We start from the raw sequence: 22314 nt of genomic DNA, 5'->3' as shown, positions 1-22314 counted from the left end.
CTTCCTCGTACCTTCCATAGACCGACCCAACCTTTTGCAGACCAACCCAACCTCCTCCAGACCAACCCAACCTCCTCCAGACCAACCCGACCTTCTGCAGGCCAACCAGACCTTCTGCAGGCCAACCCGACCTTCTGCAGGCCAACCAGACCAACCCAACCTTCTGCAGACCAACCCAACCTTCTGCAGACCAACTCAACCTCCTCCAGACCAACCCGACCTTCTGCAGACCAACCCAACCCTCTGTGGATCAACCCAACCTTCTGCACCCCAACCCAACCCTCTGTGGATCAACCTGACCTTCTGCAGACCAATTCGACCTTCTCCAGACCAACCCCACCTTCTGCAGACCAACCCAACCTCCTGCAGACCAACCCAACCTTCTGCACCCCAACCCAACCTTCTGTGGATGAACCTGACCTTCTGCAGATCAACCCAACCTCCTCCAAACCAACCCAACCTTCTGCAGACCAATCCAACCTTCTGCAGACCAATCCAACCTTCTCCAGACCAACCAGACCTTCTGCAGACCAACCAGACCTTCTGCAGACCAACCCAACCTTCTGCAGACCAACCCAACCTTCTGCAGACCAACCCAACCCTCTGTGGATCAACCCAACCTCCTCCAGACCAACCCAACCTCCTGCAGACCAACCCAACCTCCTGCAGACCAATCCAACCTTCTCCAGACCAACCCAACCTTCTGCAGACCAACCCAACCTTCCTTGTACCTTCCATGGACCGACCCAACCTCCTCCAACCCAACCTTCTGCAGACCAACCCAACCTTCTGCAGACCAACCCCACCTTCTTCAGACCTTCCCCAGACCAACCCAACCCTCTTTGACCTTCCATCAACCTCATCCAACCTCCTTCCCACCAACCCAACCCTCCTTGGACATCCTGTGGACCAACCCCACCTTCTTCAGACCTTCCACACATCAACCCAACCTCCCTTGGACATCCTGTAGACCAACCCAACCCTCTTCAGACCTTCCTGAGACCGACCCAACCCTCTTTGACCTTCCATCAACCTCATCCAACCTCCTTCCCACCAACCCAACCTCCCTTGGACATCCTGTAGACCAACCCCACCTTCTTCAGACCTTCCCCAGACCGACCCAACCCTCCTTGGACCCTTTTTCTAGACCTTCTGTAGACCAACCCAACCCTCCTCAGACTCTCCGAGACGCAACAACCTGCAGAGGGACCCACCCAACCCAACCCAACCCAACCCAACCCGACCCAACCCGACCCGACCCAACCCGACCCAACCCAACGCAACCCAACCCAACCCAACCCAACCCAACCCGACCCAACCCAACCCAACCCGACCCAACCCAACCCAACGCAACCCAACCCGACCCAACCCAACCCGACCCAACCCGACCCAACCCAACCCGACCCAACCCAACCCAACGCAACCCAACCCAACCCAACCCAACCCGACCCGACCCAACCCAACCCGACCCAACCCGACCCAACCCAACGCAACCCAACCCGACCCAACCCAACCCAACGCAACCCAACCCGACCCAACCCGACCCAACCCGACCCAACCCGACCCAACCCAACCCAAAGCAACCCAATCCAACCCAACCTAACCCAACCCAACCCGACCCGACCCGACCCAACCCGACCCAACCCAATCCAACCTAACCCAACGCAACCCAATCCAACCCGACCCGACCCAACCCAACCCAACCCAACCCAACCCGACCCAACCCAACCCGACCCGACCCAACCCGACCCGACCCGACCCGACCCGACCCAACCCGACCCAACCCAACCCAACCGGTGACCGCGAGGGCGACGGACCCCCGTGACCTTCCTGGAGCCCCCCACCCCCGATCCAACCTTCATCTCCTCCTCCAGCTGCCGGCGCAGGTCCTCCAGCTGCTGGGTGTAGGAGACCTTCCCCCGGGTCAGCTGCGACACCAGGGCCTCCTTCTCCTCCAGCTGCCGGGACAGCTCACCTGTGCGAGGGGCGGGGCTTCAGGCGTGGGGCGGGGCTTCGGGGCGGGGTGAGGGGCGGGGTCAGCACGTGGGGAGGGGGCTGAAGCGGGTGGAGATGTGGGGCGGAGGGTGAAGACGAGGGAAAAGGGATGAAGGGAGAGGGTGGGGATGAAGGTTTGGGGGGGATGTGGGGCGAGGGGTGAAGGGGTGGGGCGGGGGGTGGAGGTGGTGAAAGGGGGTGGAGGTGTGGGGTGGGGGCTGCGGATGTGGGGTAGAGGGTGGAGGTGTGGGATGGGGGCTGTAGATGTGGGGCAGGGGTGGAGATGTGGGATGGGGGAGGCAGATGTGGGGCAGGGGTGGAGGTGGCGGGAAGGGGTGGAGTTGTGGGATGGGGGCTGCAGATGTGGGGCAGGGGCTGCAGATATGGGGCAGGGGGTAGAGGGATGGGGGCTGCAGATATGGGGCAGGGGGAGGTGTGGGGTGGTGGCTGCAGGTGTGGGGCAGAGGGTGGAGGTTTGGGGCAGGGGTAGAGGTGTGGGATGGGGTGGAGGTGTGGGGTGGGGGGTGGAGTTGTGGGATGGGGGCTGTAGATGTGGGGCAGGAGGTGAAGGTTTGGGACAGGGGTTGGAGGTGTGGGATGGGGGCTGCAGGTGTGGGGCAAGGGCTGGAGATGTGGGGCAGGGGGTGGAGGGATGGGATGGGGGCTGCAGGTGTGGGGCAGGGGGTGGAGGGATGGGATGGGGGCTGTAGATGTGGGGCAGGAGGTGGAGGTTTGGGGCAGGGGGTGGAGGTGTGGGATGGGGGCTTCAGATGTGGGGCAGGGGATGGAGTTGTGGGATGGGGGAGGCAGATGTGGGGCAGAGGGTGGAGGTGTGGGATGAGGGCTGTAGATGTGGGGCAGGGGCTGCAGATATGGGGCAGGGGGTGGAGGTGTGGGATGGGGGCTGTAGATGTGGGGCAGAGGGTGGAGGTGTGGGGTGGGGGCTGTAGATGTGGGGCAGGGGCTGCAGATGTGGGGCAGGGGCTGCAGATGTGGGGCAGGGGGTGGAGGGAAGGGATGGGGGAGGCAAATGTGGGGCAGGGGTGGAGGTGTGGGGTCGTGGCTGCAGGTGTGGAATGGGGGCTGCAGATGTGGGGCAGGGGGTGGAGGTTTGGGATGGGGGTGGAGGTGTGGGGCAGAGGGTGGAGGTTTGGGGCAGGGGTGGAGGTGTGGGGTGGGGGGTGGAGTTGTGGGATGGGGGCTGTAGATGTGGGGCAGGAGGTGGAGGTTTGGGGCAGGGGTTGGAGGTGTGGGATGGGGGCTTCAGATGTGGGGCGGGGGGGGAGGTGTGGGGTGGTGGCTGTAGGTGTGGGATGGGGGCTGCAGATGTGGGGCAGGGGGTGGAGGTTTGGGGATGGGGGCTGCAGATGTGGGGCAGAGGGTGGAGGTTTGGGATGGGGGAGGCAAAAGTGGGGCAGGGGTGGAGGTGTGGGGTGGTGGCTGCAGGTGTGGAATGGGGGCTGCAGATGTGGGGCAGGGGATGGAGTTGTGGGATGGGGGAGGCAGATGTGGGGCAGGGGGTGGAGGTGTGGGATGGGGGAGACAGATGTGGGGCAGGGGGTGGAGGTTTGGGGCAGAGGATAGAGTTGTGGGATGGGGGCTGCAGGTGTGGGGCAGGGGGTGGAGGTGTGGGATGGGGTGGAGGGATGGAATGGGGGTTGCAGATGTGGGGCAGGGGCTGCAGATGTGGGGCAGGGGGTAGAAGGATGTGATGGAGGCTGAGGATGTGGGGCAGGGGGTGGAGGTTTGGGGCAGGGGGCGGAGCCGTGGGATGGGGTGGAGTTGTGGGATGGGGGAGGCAGATGTGGGGCAGGGGGTGGAAGTGTGGGATGGGGGCTTCAGATGTGGGGCAGAGGTGGAGATGTGGGATGGGGTGGAGGCGTGGGGTGGGGGCTGCAGATGTGGGGCAGGGGCTGCAGGTATGGGATGGAGGCTGAGGATGTGGGGCAGGGGGTGGAGGTGTGGGATGGGGTGGAGTTGTGGGATGGGGGAGGCAGATGTGGGGCAGGGGGCGGAGCTGTGGGGCAGGGGGCAGAGCCGTGGGGCAGGGGCTGGAGATGTGGGGCAGGGGGTGGAGGGAAGGGATGGGGGAGGCAAATGTGGGTCAGGGGGTGGAGGTGTGGGATGGGGGCTGCAGATGTGGGGCAGGGGGTGGAGGTGTGAGATGGGGGCTGCAGATGTGGGGCAGGGGTGGAGATGTGGGATGGGGTGGAGGTGTGGGATGGGGGAGGCAGATGTGGGGCAGGGGATGGAGCTGTGGGGCAGGGGGCGGAGCCGTGCGGCAGGGAGGGGCTGCAGAAGTGGGGCAGGGGGTAGAAGGATGGGATGGGGGCTGCGGCTGTGGGGCAGGGGTGGAGATGTGGGATGGGGTGGAGGTGTGGGATGGGCGAGGCAGATGTGGGGCAGGGGGTGGAGTTGTGGGATGGAGGAGGCAGATATGGGGCAGGGGACGGAGCTGTGGGGCAGGGGGCGGAGCCGTGGGGCAGGGAGGGGCTGCAGATGTGGGGCAGGGGGTGGAGGTGTGAGATGGGGGCTGCAGATGTGGGGCAGGGGGCGGAGCTGTGGGATGGGGTGGAGTTGTGGGATGGGGGAAGGCAGATGTGGGGCAGGGGCTGGGGCTGTGGGGCAGGGGGCGGAGCCGTGGGGCGGGGAGGGGCTGCCGGTGTGGGGCGGGGCTCCCACCGTTCTCCGTCTGCAGCTTGGCCCGCTGGGCGTTGGCGTCGGTGAGGACGCGCTGGGTCTCCTCCAGCTTGGCCAAGTGCTCGGCCGCCTGGTCCTCCAGGGAGCGCGACATCTTCTCCATGGCCACCTGCGGGGGGCGGGCCGGGGTGGGGAGGGGGCCACGGGGAGACCCCCCGGCCCTGGAGGGGTCCGAGGGCCACGTGGGACAGGGCTTGGAGACACCCGGTCTGGTGGAAGGGGAGCCTTGGTGGGATCCACTCAACGCGACCCAACACAGCCAACTGGAGAGTCTTCAACCCAACAGAACCCAACCAACTGGAGACTCTTCAGCCCAACCCAACTCAACCGACTGGAGACTCTTCAACCCAACCCAACCCAACCCAACTGACTGGAGACTCTTCAGCCCAACCCAACCAACTGGAGACTCTTCAACCCAACCCAACCCAACCAACTGGAGACTCTTCAACCCAACCCAATTCAACCAGCAGGAGACTCTTCAGCCCAACCCAACCCAACCCAACCAACTGGAGACTCTTCAACCCAACCCAACCCAACTCAACCAGCTGGAGACTCTTCAGCCAAACCCAACCCAACCAACTGGAGACTCTTCAGCCCAACCCAACCCAACCCAACCAACTGGAGACTCTTCAGCCCAACCCAACCAACTGGAGACTCTTCAACCCAACCCAACCCAACCAACTGGAGACTCTTCAGCCCAACCCAACCCAACCAACTGGAGACTCTTCAGCCCAACCCAACCCAACCCAACAAACTGGAGACTCTTCAACCCAACCCAACCAACTGGAGACTCTTCAGCCCAACCCAACCCAACCCAACAAACTGGAGACTCTTCAACCCAACCCAACCCAACCGACTGGAGACTCTTCAGCCCAACCCAACCCAACTCAACCAACTGGAGACTCTTCAGCCCAACCCAACCCAACCCAACCAACTGGAGACTCTTCAGCCCAACCCAACCCAACCCAACCAACTGGAGACTCTTCAACCCAACCCAACCCAACAAACTGGAGACTCTTCAGCCCAACCCAACCCAACTGGAGACTCTTCAACCCAACCCAACCAACTGGAGACTCTTCAGCCCAACCCAACCCAACCCAACAAACTGGAGACTCTTCAGCCCAACCCAACCCAACCCAACCCAACCAGCTGGAGACTCTTCAACCCAACCCAACCCAACCAACTGGAGACTCTTCAACCCAACCCAACCCAACAGAACCCAACCAACTGGAGACTCTTCAGCCCAACCCAACCCAACCAACTGGAGACTCTTCAACCCAACCCAACCCAACCGACTGGAGACTCTTCAGCCCAACCCAACCCAACCAACTGGAGACTCTTCAGCCCAACCCAACCCAACCAACTGGAGACTCTTCAGCCCAACCCAACCAGCTGGAGACTCTTCAGCCCAACCCAACCCAACCCAACCCAACAACTGGAGACTCCTCGCGGTGCCCCTGGGAGGATCCAGGGGGGCACATCCCTCCCCCCTCCTCTGTCTCCCCACAGGTGGAACGGTTCCCACCCGGAAGAGGGGATCGGGTGGGATTGGGGGAAGGAATCCTTCCCCGTGAGGGTGGCCAGGCCCAGGGATGCCGTGGCCGCCCTTGGATCCTTGAAAATGTCCAAGGCCGGGTGTCCCTGACCGCGGGTCGACAGAACCGGATGAACCTCACGGTCCCTCCCACCCAACCCCCCCCCCCCCCCACGACTCCCCCTTGGCCTGGCCCTACCTTGGCCTTGATCAGCTGCTCCACGTTGGCGCCGAGGTCGTCCAGCTCCAGCTTGAGCTCGCTCTTCTCCTTCTCCAGCTTCTGCTTGACGCGCTGCAGGTTGTCCAGCTGCTCGCCCAGCTCGGCCACGCTGTCGGCCTGCTTCTTCCTCAGCGCCGCCGCCGTGGCCTCGTGCCGCAGCGTGGCCTCCTCCAGGTCCCGCCGCAGCTTCTGGAACTCGGCCTCCCGCTTCTTGCTGAGCTCCAGCTGGGCCGAGGTGGCGCCGCCGGCCTCCTCCAGCCGCTCGCTGAGCTCCTCCAGCTCCCGCGACAGCTCCGAGCGCTGCTTCTCCACCTTGGCCCGGCCCGTCCGCTCCGCCTCCAGCTCCTCCTCCAGCTCCTCGATCCGCGCCTGCGCCACGCGGGGGAGGTGGTTGGAGGGGAGGGGGGTCCACCCAACCCTTCCGCTCGACCCAGCTCAGCAACTGGAGGCTCTTCGACCCAACCCGAGCAGCTTGGGACACTTCAACTCAGCCCAACCAGCTGGAGACCCTTCATGTCAACCCAAACCAACCCAACCAAGTGGAGTGTCTTCGACTCAGCCCAACCAGCTGGAGACTCTCTCACTCTTCACCCCGATCCAACCAGCTGGAGACTCTTCAAGTCAACCCAAACCAACCCAACCAGGTGGAGTGTCTTCAACTCAACCCAACCAGCTGGAGACCGTTCAAGTCAACCCAACCCAACCCAACCAAGTGGAGTGTCTTCAACTCAACCCGACCACCTGGAGAATCTTCATGTCAACCCAACCCAACCCAACCAAGTGGAGTGTCTTCAACTCAACCCAACCAGCTGGAGACCCTTCAAGTCAACCCAAACCAACCCAACCAAGAGGAGTGCCTTCGACTCAGCCCAACCAGCTGGAGAATCTTCACCCCAATCCAACCATCTGGAGACTCTCCAACCCAACCTGAGCAGCTTGGGACACTTCAACTCAACTCGACCCAACCAGCTGGAGACCCTTCAAGTCAACCCAACCCAACCCAACCAAGTTGAGTGTCTTCGACTCAGCCCAACCAGCTGGAGACTCTCTCACTCTTCACCCCAATCCAACCAGTTGGAGATGCTCCAACCCAACCCAAGCAGATTGGGACACTTCAACTCAACCCAACCAGCTGGAGACCCTTCAAGTCAACCCAAACCAACCCAACCAAGTGGAGTGCCTTCGACTCAGCCCAACCACCTGGAGACTCTCTCACTCTTCACCCCGATCCAACCAGTTGGAGACCCTTCAAGTCAAGCCAAACCAACCCAACCAAGCAGAGTGTCTTCGACTCAGCCCGACCACCTGGAGACTCTCTCAGTCTTCACCCCAATCCAACCAGTTGGAGATGCTCCAACTCAACCCAAGCAGATTGGGACACTTCAACTCAACCCAACCAGCTGGAGACCCTTCAAGTCAACCCAACCCAACCCAACCAGGTGGAGTGCCTTCAACTCAACCCAACCACCTGGAGACCATTCATGTCAACCCAACCCAACCCAACCAAGCAGAGTGCCTTCAACTCAACCCAACCAGCTGGAGACCGTTCAAGTCAACCCAACCCAACCCAACCAAGTGAAGTGTCTTCAACTCAACCCAACCAGCTGGAGACCCTTCAAGTCAACCCAAACCAACTCAACCAAGTGGAGTGTCTTCAACTCAGCCCGACCACCTGGAGACTCTCTGACTCTTCACCCCGATCCAACCAGTTGGAGACTCTCCAAACCAACCCAAGCAGCTTGGGACACTTCAACTCAACCCAACCAGCTGGAGACCCTTCAAGTCAACCCAAACCAACCCAGACAAATGGAGCGTCTTCAACTCAGCCCAACCAGCTGGAGACCCCTCAAGTCAACCCAAACCAGCCCAACCAAGTGGAGTGTCTTCGACTCAGCCCAACCACCTGGAGACTCTCTCACTCTTCACCCCGATCCAACCAGCTGGAGACTCTTCAAGTCAACCCAAACCAACCCAACCAAGCGGAGTGTCTTCAACTCAACCCAACCATCTGAAGACTCTCCGACCCAACCCAAGCGCTGAAGGTTCAACTCTTCAGCCCAACTCAAACCAACCCCAACCCAACCACCTGGAGACTCCAACCCAACCACCTGGAGAATCTTCACCCCAATCCAACCATCTGGAGACTCTCCAACCCAACCCAAGTACTGAAGGTTCAGCTCTTCAGCCCAACTCAAACCAACCCAACCCAACCACCTGGAGACTCCAACCCAACCACCTGGAGACTCCAACCCAACCACCTGGAGACTCCAACCCAACCACCTGGAGACTCCAACCCAACCACCTGGAGACTCCAACCCAACCACGTGGAGAATCTTCACCCCAATCCAACCACCTGGAGACTCCAACCCAACCACCTGGAGACTCCAACCCAACCACCTGGAGACTCCAACCCAACCACCCGGAGACTCCAACCCAACCACCCGGAGACTCCCCAGCCCCGCCCAAGCAGCCACAGCCCCAACCCCTCACCTGCAGCTCCTTCAGCTTCTTCTGGAGCTGCAGGGCCAGGGCCTGCTCGTCCTCGATCCTGCTGTTCTGCTGGTGGATCTCAAACTCCTTCCTGCAGAGGAAAGAGGCGGGTGCTGAGGGTCCCACCTCCGCCCCCGGGCGGGTTGTACCCGGGATGGGGGACCAGCCTCACTTCTTTAGCTTCTCCTCCAGCTGCTGCTTGTCGTTCTCCAGGTCCATGATGTTCTCCTGGGTCAGCTTCAGGTCACCCTCCAGCTTCCTCTTGGCCCGTTCCAGGTCCATCCGGATCTTCTTCTCCTGCTCCAGGGAGCCTTCCAGCTGTGTGGGGACACGGAAACGGGGAGAAACCTCAGGTTTTTCATCATTTCTGCCCCAGAAAGCTCCTCGGCGGGTCCAGGGGGTGGGACCGGTCGCGCTCACGTCGTCCACTTGCTGTTCCAGCTTGACTTTGCCCTTGGTCAAGGTGTTGACTTTGTCTTCCTCGGCCTGCAGGTCGTCCAGGGTCTGCTGGTGGGACTCCTGCAGGGCCTTCTTCTCCTTGGTCAGCTTGGCGATGGTCTCGTCCAGCCCCGCCATCTCCTCCGTCAGGTTCTTCACCTGTGGGAGCAGCATCCGGTCTCCGGCGCGGTGCCAGGAGCGGGTTCACCTCGGCCAACGGGGCCACTCCAATGCAGAGAACCCAAAACGTGTTGGGTCTTCTTGATAAACCCCACCCAACCAGCCTTGGGGTCTTCTCAGTCCGATCCGACCTTCCTTGGGTCTCCTCAACCCAACCCAACCAGATTTGGGTCTTCCCATCCCACCCAGCCTTGGGTCTCCTCAATGCAAACCAACCAGATTTGGGTGTTCCCAACCGAACCAGCCTTTGGTCTCCTCAACCCAACCCAACCAGATTTGGGTCTTCCCAACCGAACCAGCCTTGGGTCTCCTCAACCCAACCCAACCAGATTTGGGTCTTCCCAACCCAACCAGCCTTTGGTCTCCTCAATCCAATCCAACCTTCCTTGTGTCTCCTCAACCCAACCCAACACATCCCACCCAGCCTTGGGTCTCCTCAACCCAACCCAACCCATCCCACCCAGCCTTGGGTCTCCTCAATGCACACCAACCAGATTTGGGTCTTCCCAACCCACCCAGCCTTGGGTCTCCTCAACCCAACCAGCCTTGGGTCTCCTCAACCCAACCCAACACAACCCACCCAGCCTTGGGTCTCCTCAATACAAATTAACCAGATTTAGGTCTTCCAACCCAACCAACCTTGAGTCTCCTCAACCCAACCCAACCAAATTTGGGTCTTCCCAACCCAACCAGCCTTGGGTCTCCTCAATGCAAACCAACCAGATTTGGGTCTCCTCAATACAAATCAACCAGAACTGGGTCTCCTCAACCCAACCAGCCTTGGGTCTTCTCAACTCGATCCAACCTTCCTTGGGTCTCCTCAACTGAACCCAACCCATCCCACCCAGCCTTAGGTCTCCTCAATACAAACCAACCAGATTTGGGTCTCCTCAACCCAACCCAACCAGATTTGGTCTTCCCAACCCACCCAGCCTTGGGTCTCCTCAACCCATCCCACCCAGCCTTGGGTCTCCTCAATGCAAACCAACCAGATTTGGGTCTTCCCAACCCAACTGGCCTTGGGTCTCCTCAACCCAACCCAACCAGATTTGGTCTTCCCAACCCAACTGGCCTTGGGTCTCCTCAACCCAACCCAACCAGATTTGGGCCTTCCCAACCCAACCAGCCTTTGGTCTCCTCAACCCACCCCAACCCAGCCGAGTCGACTCAAGCCCCCTCCCCTCGAGGCCGAGGCCCCCTCCCCGCCCTCACCTTGTTCTCGGTGGCGTGTTTCTCCTTCTCCACCTTGGCCAGGGTCAGCTCCAGGTCGTCGATGTCCTTCTTCAGCTCGGAGCACTCGTCCTCCAGCTTCCTCTTCTTGGCCGTCAGCTCGGCGTTCATCTCCTCCTCGTCCTCCAGCCTCTCCGTCAGCTCCTTCACCTTGGCCTCCAGCTGGATCTTGTTCTTGATCAGCTGGTCGCAGCGCTCCTCGGCGTCGTTCAGGTTGTCCTGCTCCTGTGGGAGGGGGGGCGGGCGACAAGGGGTGGCTCTGAGGGGGGTCCTGGGGGCGGTGGCACCCCCGGGATGTGGTTTTGGAGGGGGGGTTGTCCCACTCACGGCCTGCACTTGGAGCTGAAGGTCGTTCTTCTCCTGCAGCATGGACACCATCTTCTCCTCCAGCTCCTTCCGCCGCGACTCCGACTTCTCCAGGGCCTCCTTCAGCCGCCCGTACTCCTCCTTCATGTTCTGCGCCGGGAGACCCGCGGAGAGTCACCAACCATCCATGGCCCACCCACCCTGGTCATCCCGCCCCGCCCCGCCCTGCCCCGCCCTCTCCTCCCACCTGCATCTCCTTCTCCGTCTCGGCGCTCTTCAGCAGGGGTTTGATCTTGAAGTAGAGCTTCATCCACGGCCAGTTCTTCACCCCCATGAAGGCCCGCAGGTTCCACTGGATCACCAGCAGCGCGTCCCTGCGGGGAGGGGGAGAGCAGGGGAGGGGGACGTGGGTGCCGCCACGGGTGACCCGCCCGGCGAGGAGAAGCCCCCCCCCCGGTCCCGCCCGGCTCACCCACCGGCGCTCGACGATCTTCTTGAACTCGAGGCGCATGAGCTGCCCCCGCGCCCGCGCCTGGATGCGGGTGATGATGCGGGACAGGCGCTCGTCCCGCATCTCCTCCAGCTGCCCCAGCAGCCCCGCCTTGAAGAACACCTGGGAGGGGGGGGGAAGGAGGTCGGGGAGAGGGCGGCGGGACGGCGGGGTCGGCGGCGGCGCATCGGGGGTGGGGTGGGGAGAACGGGGGGACGGAGAGCACGCGGCCTCAAATGGGGTGGGTGGGAGGGACAGATGGACAGGGGGTGGACAGGTGGGCAGGGGGATGGAGAGATGGGCAGGGGGATGGACAGATGGGCAGGGGGATGGACAGAAGGACAGGGGGATGGACAGGTGGGCGGGGAGATGGAGAGATGGACAGGGGGATGGAGAGATGGACAGGGGGATGGGCAGATGGACACGTGGATGGGCAGATGGACAGGGGGATGGACAGATGGACGGGGGGATGGGCAGATGGACAGGGGGATGGACAGATGGACGGGGGGATGGGCAGATGGACAGGGGGATGGACAGATGGACAGGGGGATGGACAGATGGACAGGGGGATGGACAGATGGGCAGGGGGATGGAGAGATGGACAGGGGGATGGGCAGATGGACAGGGGGATGGACAGGTGGGCGGGGAGATGGAGAGATGGACAGGGGGATGGAGAGATGGGCAGGGGGATGGAGAGATGGGCAGGGTGAGGGACAGATGGACAGGGGGATGGGCAGATGGACACATGGATGGACAGATGGACAGGGGGATGGGTAGATGGACACGTGGATGGACAGATGGACGGGGGGATGGACAGATGGGCGGGGGGATGGGCAGATGGACACATGGATGGGCAGATGGACAGGGGGATGGGTAGATGGACATGTGATGGACAGATGGACATGCGGGTGGGCAGATGGACAGGGGGAGGGACAGATGGGCAGGGGGATGGACAGAGGGACAGGGCATGGACAGAAGGACATGTGGATGGGCAGATGGACAGGGGGATGGACAGATGGGCAGATGGACAGGGGGATGGGCAGATGGACAGGGGGATGGACAGATTGACAGGGGGATGGACAGATGGGCAGGGGGATGGACAGATGGACAGGGGGATGGACAGATGGACAGGGGGATGGACAGATGGACAGGGGGAGGGACAGATGGACAGGGGGAGGGACAGATGGACACGTGGATGGGCAGATGGACAAGGGGATGGACAGATGGACATGTGGATGGACAGATGGACAGGGGATGGACAGATGGACAGGGGAATGGAGAGATGGACAGGGGGATGGGCAGGTGGACAGGGGCATGGACAGGTGGGCGGGGAGATGGAGAGATGGACAGGGGGATGGAGAGATGGGCAGGGTGAGGGACAGATGGACAGGGGGATGGGCAGATGGACACATGGATGGACAGATGGACAGGGGAATGGAGAGATGGACATGTGGATGGACAGATGGACGGGGGGATGGACAGGTGGGCGGGGAGATGGAGAGATGGACAGGGGGATGGAGAGATGGGCAGGGTGAGGGACAGATGGACAGGGGGATGGGCAGATGGACACGTGGATGGACAGATGGACAGGGGGATGGGCAGATGGACACGTGGATGGACAGATGGACGGGGGGATGGACAGATGGGCGGGGGGATGGGCAGATGGACACATGGATGGGCAGATGGACAGGGGGATGGGTAGATGGACATGTGATGGACAGATGGACATGCGGGTGGGCAGATGGACAGGGGGAGGGACAGATGGGCAGGGGGATGGACAGAGGGACAGGGCATGGACAGAAGGACATGTGGATGGGCAGATGGACAGGGGGATGGACAGATGGACACGTGGATGGACAGATGGACAGGGAGATGGGCAGAGGGACACGTGGATGGACAGATGGACAGGGGGATGGACAGATGGGCAGGGGGATGGGCAGATGGACACGTGGATGGACAGATGGACACGTGGATGGACAGATGGACACGTGGATGGGCAGATGGACACGTGGATGGACAGATGGACACGTGGATGGACAGATGGACACGTGGATGGACAGATGGACAGGGGGATGGACAGATGGACAGGTGGATGGGCAGATGGGCAGGGGGATGGAGAGATGGACAGGTGGATGGGCAGATGGGCAGGGGGATGGACAGATGGACAGGGGAGTGGTCTGACGGTGAGCTCCACGTCGCCTCGTGGGCGGTGGCACCGTTGGCAACGGGGGCCCCGCGGCCTCACCTTGGTGTGCCCGAACTTGTACTGGTTGTGGTCGATGTCGATGGAGCCCAGGAGCTTCTCGGCGCCCTTGCGGCTGTCGATGAACTGCCCCTCGGGGATGGCCGCGGGGTTCAGGATGCGGTACCTGGCGGCAGAGGGGACCCGACCCCCCTCAATCAGCCCCGGGAGGGTTACGCCCCCCGCCCCACGCCCCCCGCCCCGTGCCCCCCGCCCCGTGCCCACCGCTGGCGGAAGTCCCCGTAGAGGATGCGGTTGGGGAAGCCCTTGCGGCAGATGCGGATCCCCTCCAGGACGCCGTTGCAGCGGAGCTGGTGCATCACCAGGGCGTTGTCCATCACGCCTGGGGGAAGGGACGCAGGCCGGGGGGGGTCAACCACGAGCCACGCCCACCCTCCCACCCCCCCCTTTTCCCGCCCCCCCCCCCCGCCCTCTTGCTCACCCGGCTGCTTCCGCTCGTTGGGGACGAGGCAGCGCACGAAGTGGGGGTGGGTGGTCTTGAGGTTGGCCATCAGCTTGTTGAGGTTCTCCTGGGGGAGGAAGAGAAGGGGTTGGCCGAAAGGGAGAGCAGGGGAGGGGCCGGGGCGCGGAGGGAGGGCGGGACCCCCCTCCGCCCCGCGGCGGCCGCGCCGCGCGAGTCCCTCACCCGGTGCAGGGCCGAGACCGTCTGGAAGGAGGAACCTTTCTTCTTGGCTCCTTTGCCCTTCCCGCCGTCGCCACCTGAGGAGAAGACGGACGGGGTGAGGCGGGAACGAAGGCAACTCTAGCGGGCAGCCGCCTTCCCCACCCACCCTTCACCCACCGGAGTCCGCCCCGGCGTAGTTGGAGAAGAGGCTGGCCAAGAGCTTGAGGGCGGATTTCTGGTAGAGCCCCACCACCGTCTCGTTGAGGGGGTCCTTGTTCTTCTCCAGCCAGCCCAGGATGTTGTAGTCCACGGTGCCGGCGTAGTGGACGAGCGAGAAGTGGGCCTCGGCCTTGCCCTTGACGTTGCGCGGCTTCCCGAAGTTGGCCGACTTGCCCAGGTGGTTGTCGTAGAGCTTGGCCTTGAAGGTCATGTCCGAGGCCTTGGGGAACATGCACTCCTCCTCCAGGATGGACATGATCCCCATGGGCTGGGGGGGAGGAGGAGGAGACGGCGTCGGCCACGGGGGACACCCAAGGACCGCCCAAAAGCCGCTTGTTGGGTCCCTAACGGGCTCCAAGTGGACGGGCCCTCCTCCGTCGGCGCCCGGAGGCCCCGGTGGGGGTGGTACCTTCTCGATGAGGTCGATGCAGGCCTGGAGGTCCATGCCGAAGTCGATGAACTCCCACTCGATCCCCTCCTTCTTGTACTCCTCCTGCTCCAGCACGAACATGTGGTGGTTGAAGAACTGCTGCAGCTTCTCGTTGGTGAAGTTGATGCAGAGCTGCTCGAAGCTGTTGAACTGGGGGAGGAGAGACGGGGGCAGATGACGGGATCGGCGCGGTCAACTCAACCCCCAACGGGGTCAGCGGGGTGAACCTGACACCCAATGGGGTGAGCGGGGTCAGCGGGGTGAACCTGACACCCAATGGGGTGAGCGGGGTCAGCGGGGTGAACCTGACACCCAGTGGGGTGAGCGGGGTCAGCGGGGTGAACCTGACACCCAGTGGGGTGAGCGGGGTCAGCGGGGTGAACCTGACACCCAGTGGGGTGAGCGGGGTCAACTCAACCCCCAGTGGGGTCAACGGGGTGAACCCGAGACCCAGTGGGGTGAGTGGGGTCAACTCAACCCCCAACAGGGTCAGCGGGGTGAACCTGAGACCCAGTGGGGTGAGTGGGGTCAACTCAACCCCCAACGGGGTCAGCAGGGTGAACCTGACACCCAATGGGGTGAGCGGGGTCAACGGGGTGAACTTGACACCCAATGGGGTGAGCGGGGTCAACTCAAGCCCAACGGGGTCAGCGGGGTGAACCTGACACCCAATGGGGTGAGCGGGGTCAACTCAACCCCCAATGGGGTGAGCGGAGTGAACCCGAGACCCAATGGGGTGAGTGGGGTCAATGGGGTGAACCTGACACCCAATGGGGTCAATGGGGTGAACCTGAGACCCAATGGGGTGAGTGGGGTCAACTCAACCCCTAACAGGGTCAGTGGGGTGAACCTGACACCCAGTGGGGTGAGCGGGGTCAACTCAACCCCCAATGGGGTCAGCAGGGTGAACCTGACACCCAGTGGGGTGAGCGGGGTCAGCGGGGTGAACCTGAGACCCAGTGGGGTGAGTGGGGTCAACGGGGTGAACCTGACACCCAATGGGGTGAGCGGGGTCAACGGGGTGAACCTGAGACCCAATGGGGTGAGCGGGGTCAACTCAACCCCCAATGGGGTCAGTGGGGTGCACCTGACACCCAACGGGGTGAGCGGGGTCAACTCAACCCCCAACGGGGTCAGTGGGGTGAACCTGAGACCCAGTGGGGTGAGCAGGGTCAACTCAACCCCCAATGGGGTCAGCAGCGTGAACCCGACACCTAATGGGGTGAGCGGGGTCAATGGGGTGAACCTGACACCCAGTGGGGTGAGCGGGGTCAACTCAACCCCCAATGGGGTCAGTGGGGTGCACCTGACACCCAACGGGGTGAGCGGGGTCAACTCAACCCCCAACGGGGTCAGTGGGGTGAACCTGAGACCCAGTGGGGTGAGCGGGGTCAACTCAACCCCCAACAGGCTCAGTGGGGTGAACCTGACACCCAGTGGGATGAGTTGGGTCAACTCAACCCCCAACGGGGTCAGTGGGGTGAACCTGAGACCCAGTGGGGTGAGCGGGGTCAACTCAACCCCCAACAGGCTCAGTGGGGTGAACCTGACACCCAATGGGATGAGTTGGGTCAACTCAACCCCCAACGGGGTCAACGGGGTGAACCTGAGACCCAGTGGGGTGAGCGGGGTCAACTCAACCCCCAATGGGGTGAGCGGGGTGAACCCGAGACCCAGTGGGGTGAGCGGGGTCAACTCAATACCCAACAGGGTCATCTCAGTGCCCAACAGGGTCAGAGGGGTCAACTCAACACCCAGAGGAGTCAACTCAAGGCTCTGCAGGGTTCACACAATTCCAAATGGGATCAATGTCAAACCCAACACCCAGTGGTGTCAACTCAACACCCAACGGGGTCATCTCAGTGCCCAACAGGGACAAAGTGACTCCCAAAGGGGTCAAGGGGATCAATTCAATACCCAATGGGGTCAGTGAGGTCAACTCTACACCCATTGGGATCACCAGGGTGCCTAATGGCGTCAATGGGGTCACCTTAGACCCAACGGGGTCAACACGACCCCCAGTGGGGTCAATGGGCACAACTCGATACCCAGTAGGGTCAACAGAACATCCCATGAGGTCAGTGGGTCAACCCTGAGACCCGACGGGGTCAAAACGACACCCAGGAGGGTCAACGGGGTGAACTCAACACCCAACAGGATCAACTCAACGCCCGATGGGATCAGCGAGGTCAACTCAACGAGGTCAACTCCACGCCCAACGGCGTCGACGAAAACATCCAAAGCGTCCAAGTTTCCGCTCAGGGACAACGAGAAGCCGCAGGAGACCCACCCAACGCCCAACTGGACCAACACCAGCTCCGAGAAGCCCGACACTACCTCCCCTCCCTTCCATCCCCCCCGGCGGGCCTCACGTCGAAGATCTCGAAGCCGGCGATGTCCAGGACGCCGATGAAGTACTGCCGCGGCTGCTTCGTGTCCAGCGAGTTGTTGATCCTCACCACCATCCAGTTGAACATCTTCTCGTAGACGGCCTTGGCCAGGGCGCCGATGGAGTAGTAGACCTGCTGGACGCTCTGGCCCTTGGTGACGTACTCGTTGCCCACCTTGACGCGCGGGTGGCACAGCCCCTTGAGCAGGTCGGCCGAGTTCAGCCCCATCAGGTAGGCGGACTTGTCGGCGTCTGCGGAGGAGGGGACGCGCCGTCAGGTGCCACTACCATCAGGTGCCACCTCGCCCGGTGCCCCCCGACCCCGACCCGTCACCCCCCTCGCCTTCGGTGCCGTCGGGCTCCGCCTGCTCCTCCCGCTGCTTCTGCTTGAACTTCATGTTGCCGAAGTGCATGATGGCGCCCGTCAGCTTGTACACGCCGGCCTTCTCCTCGGCCGTGAAGCCCAGCACGTCGAAGGCGCTCTGGGGGAGAGGGAGAGGGGCGGAGGGGCGGTCAGGTCACCACCCGGGGGTCCCTCGCGCCGCCCCTCCCGCTCGTCGGCCCGGCCGGCGGGGACGTGTCCGCCCGCGGGCTCGTCCACGTGAAGGGCTCGTCCGTGGACTCGGTCGTTCGTCCGGGGGGTTGTTTGTCCGTCTCAGGACTCATTTGTCCATCAATCCATCCATCCATCTGTCCGTCCTTCTGAAAACTCGCGCATCCGTGGACCCATCCATCCGTCTGGGGACTCGTCTGTCCATGGATTCATCCATCCATCCATCCATCCATCCATCCATCCATCCATGGATTCATCCATCCATCCTTCTGAGGATTCATCTACCCATGGATTCATCCATGGATCCATCCATCCTTCTGAAAACTCGTGCATCCATGGGCTCAGTCATCGTTCTGAGGATTCATCTATCCATGGAACCATCCACCCATTTGAAGACTCATCTATCCATGGATTCATCCATTCGTGGACCAATCCATCCATCCATCCATCCTTCTGAGGATTCATCTGTCCATGGATTCATCCATCCATCCATCCTTCTGAGGATTCATCCATCCATGGATTCACCCATGGATTCATCCATCCATCTTTCTGAGGATTCATCTATCCATGGATCCATCCATCCATCCATCCATCCATCCTTCTGAGGATTCATCTATCCATGGATCCATCCATCCATTTGAGGACTCATCTATCCATTGATTCATCCATTTGTAGACCAATCTATCCATCCACCCATCCATCCATCCTTCTGAGGATTCATCCATCCATGGATTCATCCATGGATCCATCCATCCTTCTGAAAACTCGTGCATCCATGGGCTCAGTCATCGTTCTGAGGATTCATCTATCCATGGAACCATCCACCCATTTGAAGACTCATCTATCCATGGATTCATCCATTCGTGGACCAATCCATCCATCCATCCATCCATCCATCCATCCATCCATCCATCCACCCATCCTTCTGAGGATTCATCTATCCATGGACCCATCCATCCATCCATCCATCCATCGTTCTGAGAGTTCATCTGTCCATGGATTCATCCATCCCTCCATCCCTCCATCCCTCCATCCATCCATTCCATCCATTCATCCATCCACCCATCCATCCATCCATCCATCCGTCCGTCCATCCACCCATCCATCCACCATCCATCCATCCATCCATCCACCCATCCACCCATCCTTCTGAGGATTCATCTATCCATGGATTCATCCATCCCTCCCTCCATCCCTCCATCCATCCATTTGAGGATCCATCCATCCATCCATCCATCCATCCATCCACCCATCCATTCATCCACCCATCCATCCATCCATCCATCCATCCATCCATCCATCCATCCACCCATCCATCCATCCATCCATCCATCCCTCCATCCATCCATTTGAGGATCCATCCATCCATCCATCCATCCATCCATCCATCCACCCATCCATCCATCCATCCATCCATCCACCCATCCATCCATCCATCCATCCATCCATCCACCCATCCATCCATCCATCCATCCATCCACCCATCCATCCATCCATCCATCCATCCATCCATCCATCCACCCATCCATCCATCCATCCATCCATCCATCCACCCATCCATCCATCCACCCATCCATCCATCCATCCATCCATCCACCCATCCATCCATCCATCCATCCATCCATCCACCCATCCATCCATCCTTCTGAGGACTCATCCATCCATGGACCCATCCATCCATCCAAGGACTCATCCACTCCTGGACCCATCCATACATCCAAAGGCCCCTCCCTCTCTCCCTCCCTCCGTCCCTCCCTCCGTCCCTCCGTCCCCGCTCACGTCGGTGGCCAGCAGCTCCTCGGCGTCGTCGATGGAGGCCACGGTCACCTCGCCCTGGGACACGTACCCGTAGTCGTAGGGGTTGGAGGTGACCAGCAGCATCTCTGGCCGGGGGATGGACACACCGCTGAGCACCCCCGGCCCCAAACCCCCCGTTTAGGGAGGAGGGGGACGGAGAAACCCCCCCGGCCCCACCCGGCTCACCCAACAGCTCCGGCTTCTTGTTGGAGAGGATCTGGTAGAAGATGTGGTAGTTCCGCTCGGCCTTCAGCTGGAAGATGACGCGGGACTTCTCCAGGAGGTCTGGGGGGGAGGAAAGGGGAGAGGGGTGGGGTGAGGAGAGGGGAGGGGACACGGGGAGATGGGCGGGGTGAGGAGAGGGGCGGGGACACGGGGAGATGGGCGGGGTGAGGAGAGGGGCGGGGACAGGGGGAGATGGGCGGGGTGAGGAGAGGGGCGGGGACAGGGGGAGATGGGCGGGGGGTGACAGCGTGGGTGACCCCACCCCATAGATACTGACTGCACCCCATAGACCCCACCCCATAGATACTGACTGCACCCCATAGACACTGACCCCACCCCATAGATACCGACTGCACCCCATAGACCCCACCCCATAGATACTGACTGTGCCCTACAGACCCCACCCCATAGATACTGACTGCACCCTATAGACATTGACTCCACCCCATAGATACTGACTGCACCCCATAGACCCCACCCCATAGATACTGACTGCACCCCATAGACATTGACTCCACCCCATAGATACTGACTGCACCCCATAGATACTGACTGCACCCTATAGACACTGACCCCACCCCATAGATACTGACTGCACCCTACAGACCCCACCCCATAGATACTGACTGCACCCCATAGACCCCACCCCATAGATACTGACTGCACCCTACAGACCCCACCCCATAGATACTGACTGCACCCCACAGACCCCACCCCATAGATACCGACTGCACCCCATAGACCCCACCCCATAGATACTGACTGCACCCGATAGACCCCACCCCATAGATACTGACTGCACCCCACAGACCCCACCCCATAGATACCGACTGCACCCCATAGACACTGACTGCACCCTACAGTCCCCACCCCATAGATACTGACTGCACCCCACAGACCCCACCCCATAGATACCGACTGCACCCCATAGATACTGACTGCACCCTACAGTCCCCACCCCATAGATACTGACTGCACCCTACAGTCCCCACCCCATAGATACTGACTGCACCCCATAGACCCCACCCCATAGATACTGACTGCACCCCATAGACCCCACCCCATAGATACTGACTGCACCCTACAGACCCCACCCCATAGATACTGACTGCACCCCATAGACCCCACCCCATAGATACTGACTGCACCCTACAGACCCCACCCCATAGATACTGACTGCACCCCACAGACCCCACCCCATAGATACTGACTGCACCCCATAGACTCCACCCCATAGATACTGACTGCACCCTACAGACCCCACCCCATAGATACTGACTGCACCCCACAGACCCCACCCCATAGATACTGACTGCACCCTACAGACCCCACCCCATAGACACTGACTGCACCCTATAGACCCCACCCCATAGATACTGACTGCACCCCATAGACACTGACTGCACCCTACAGTCCCCACCCCATAGATACTGACTGCACCCCATAGACCCCACCCCATAGATACTGACTGCACCCTACAGACCCCACCCCATAGATACTGACTGCACCCCATAGACCCCACCCCATAGATACTGACTGCACCCTACAGACCCCACCCCATAGATACTGACTGCACCCCATAGACCCCACCCCATAGATACTGACTGCACCCCATAGACCCCACCCCATAGATACTGACTGCACCCTACAGTCCCCACCCCATAGATACTGACTGCACCCCATAGACCCCACCCCATAGATACTGACTGCACCCCATAGACCCCACCCCATAGATACTGACTGCACCCTACAGACCCCACCCCATAGATACTGACTGCACCCCATAGACCCCACCCCATAGATACTGACTGCACCCTACAGACCCCACCCCATAGATACTGACTGCACCCCATAGACCCCACCCCATAGATACTGACTGCACCCCATAGACCCCACCCCATAGATACTGACTGCACCCCATAGACCCCACCCCATAGATACTGACTGCACCCTACAGACCCCACCCCATAGATACTGACTGCACCCCACAGACCCCACCCCATAGATACTGACTGCACCCCACAGACCCCACCCCATAGATACCGACTGCACCCCATAGACACTGACTGCACCCTACAGTCCCCACCCCATAGATACTGACTGCACCCCATAGACCCCACCCCATAGATACTGACTGCACCCCATAGACCCCACCCCATAGATACTGACTGCACCCTACAGACCCCACCCCATAGATACTGACTGCACCCCATAGACACTGACTGCACCCTACAGTCCCCACCCCATAGAT

At 61.0% G+C, this 22314-nt stretch overlaps 1 protein-coding gene across 1 annotated transcript in view; it reads right to left on the bottom strand.

Moving 5' to 3' along the window:
- Positions 1-22314, bottom strand: part of LOC127465920 (myosin-6-like) — a 44253-nt gene that overhangs the window by 11614 nt on the left and 10325 nt on the right. Inside the window, exons 8-27 of the mRNA XM_051776448.1 lie at positions 20025-20123; positions 19821-19924; positions 17832-17970; positions 17472-17740; positions 15079-15249; positions 14628-14937; positions 14472-14545; positions 14268-14355; positions 14051-14168; positions 13829-13952; positions 11570-11706; positions 11341-11467; positions 11115-11243; positions 10770-11012; positions 9360-9536; positions 9112-9257; positions 8940-9030; positions 6429-6818; positions 4678-4804; positions 1857-1975 (exon numbers count right to left, since the gene is read on the bottom strand). Coding sequence (XP_051632408.1) covers positions 1857-1975; positions 4678-4804; positions 6429-6818; positions 8940-9030; positions 9112-9257; positions 9360-9536; positions 10770-11012; positions 11115-11243; positions 11341-11467; positions 11570-11706; positions 13829-13952; positions 14051-14168; positions 14268-14355; positions 14472-14545; positions 14628-14937; positions 15079-15249; positions 17472-17740; positions 17832-17970; positions 19821-19924; positions 20025-20123 — 3182 coding nt within the window. The remainder of the gene's footprint in view (positions 1-1856; positions 1976-4677; positions 4805-6428; positions 6819-8939; positions 9031-9111; positions 9258-9359; positions 9537-10769; positions 11013-11114; positions 11244-11340; positions 11468-11569; positions 11707-13828; positions 13953-14050; positions 14169-14267; positions 14356-14471; positions 14546-14627; positions 14938-15078; positions 15250-17471; positions 17741-17831; positions 17971-19820; positions 19925-20024; positions 20124-22314) is intronic.

Source organism: Manacus candei, unplaced genomic scaffold (genome assembly GCF_025592945.1).
Source record: "Manacus candei isolate 608988 ecotype Guabito, Panama unplaced genomic scaffold, ASM2559294v1 h1tg000532l, whole genome shotgun sequence".
NCBI lineage: Eukaryota > Metazoa > Chordata > Aves > Passeriformes > Pipridae > Manacus > Manacus candei.
Note: the sequence above shows the minus strand (reverse complement) of the source record. Positions and strands in the feature narration are given on the sequence as shown.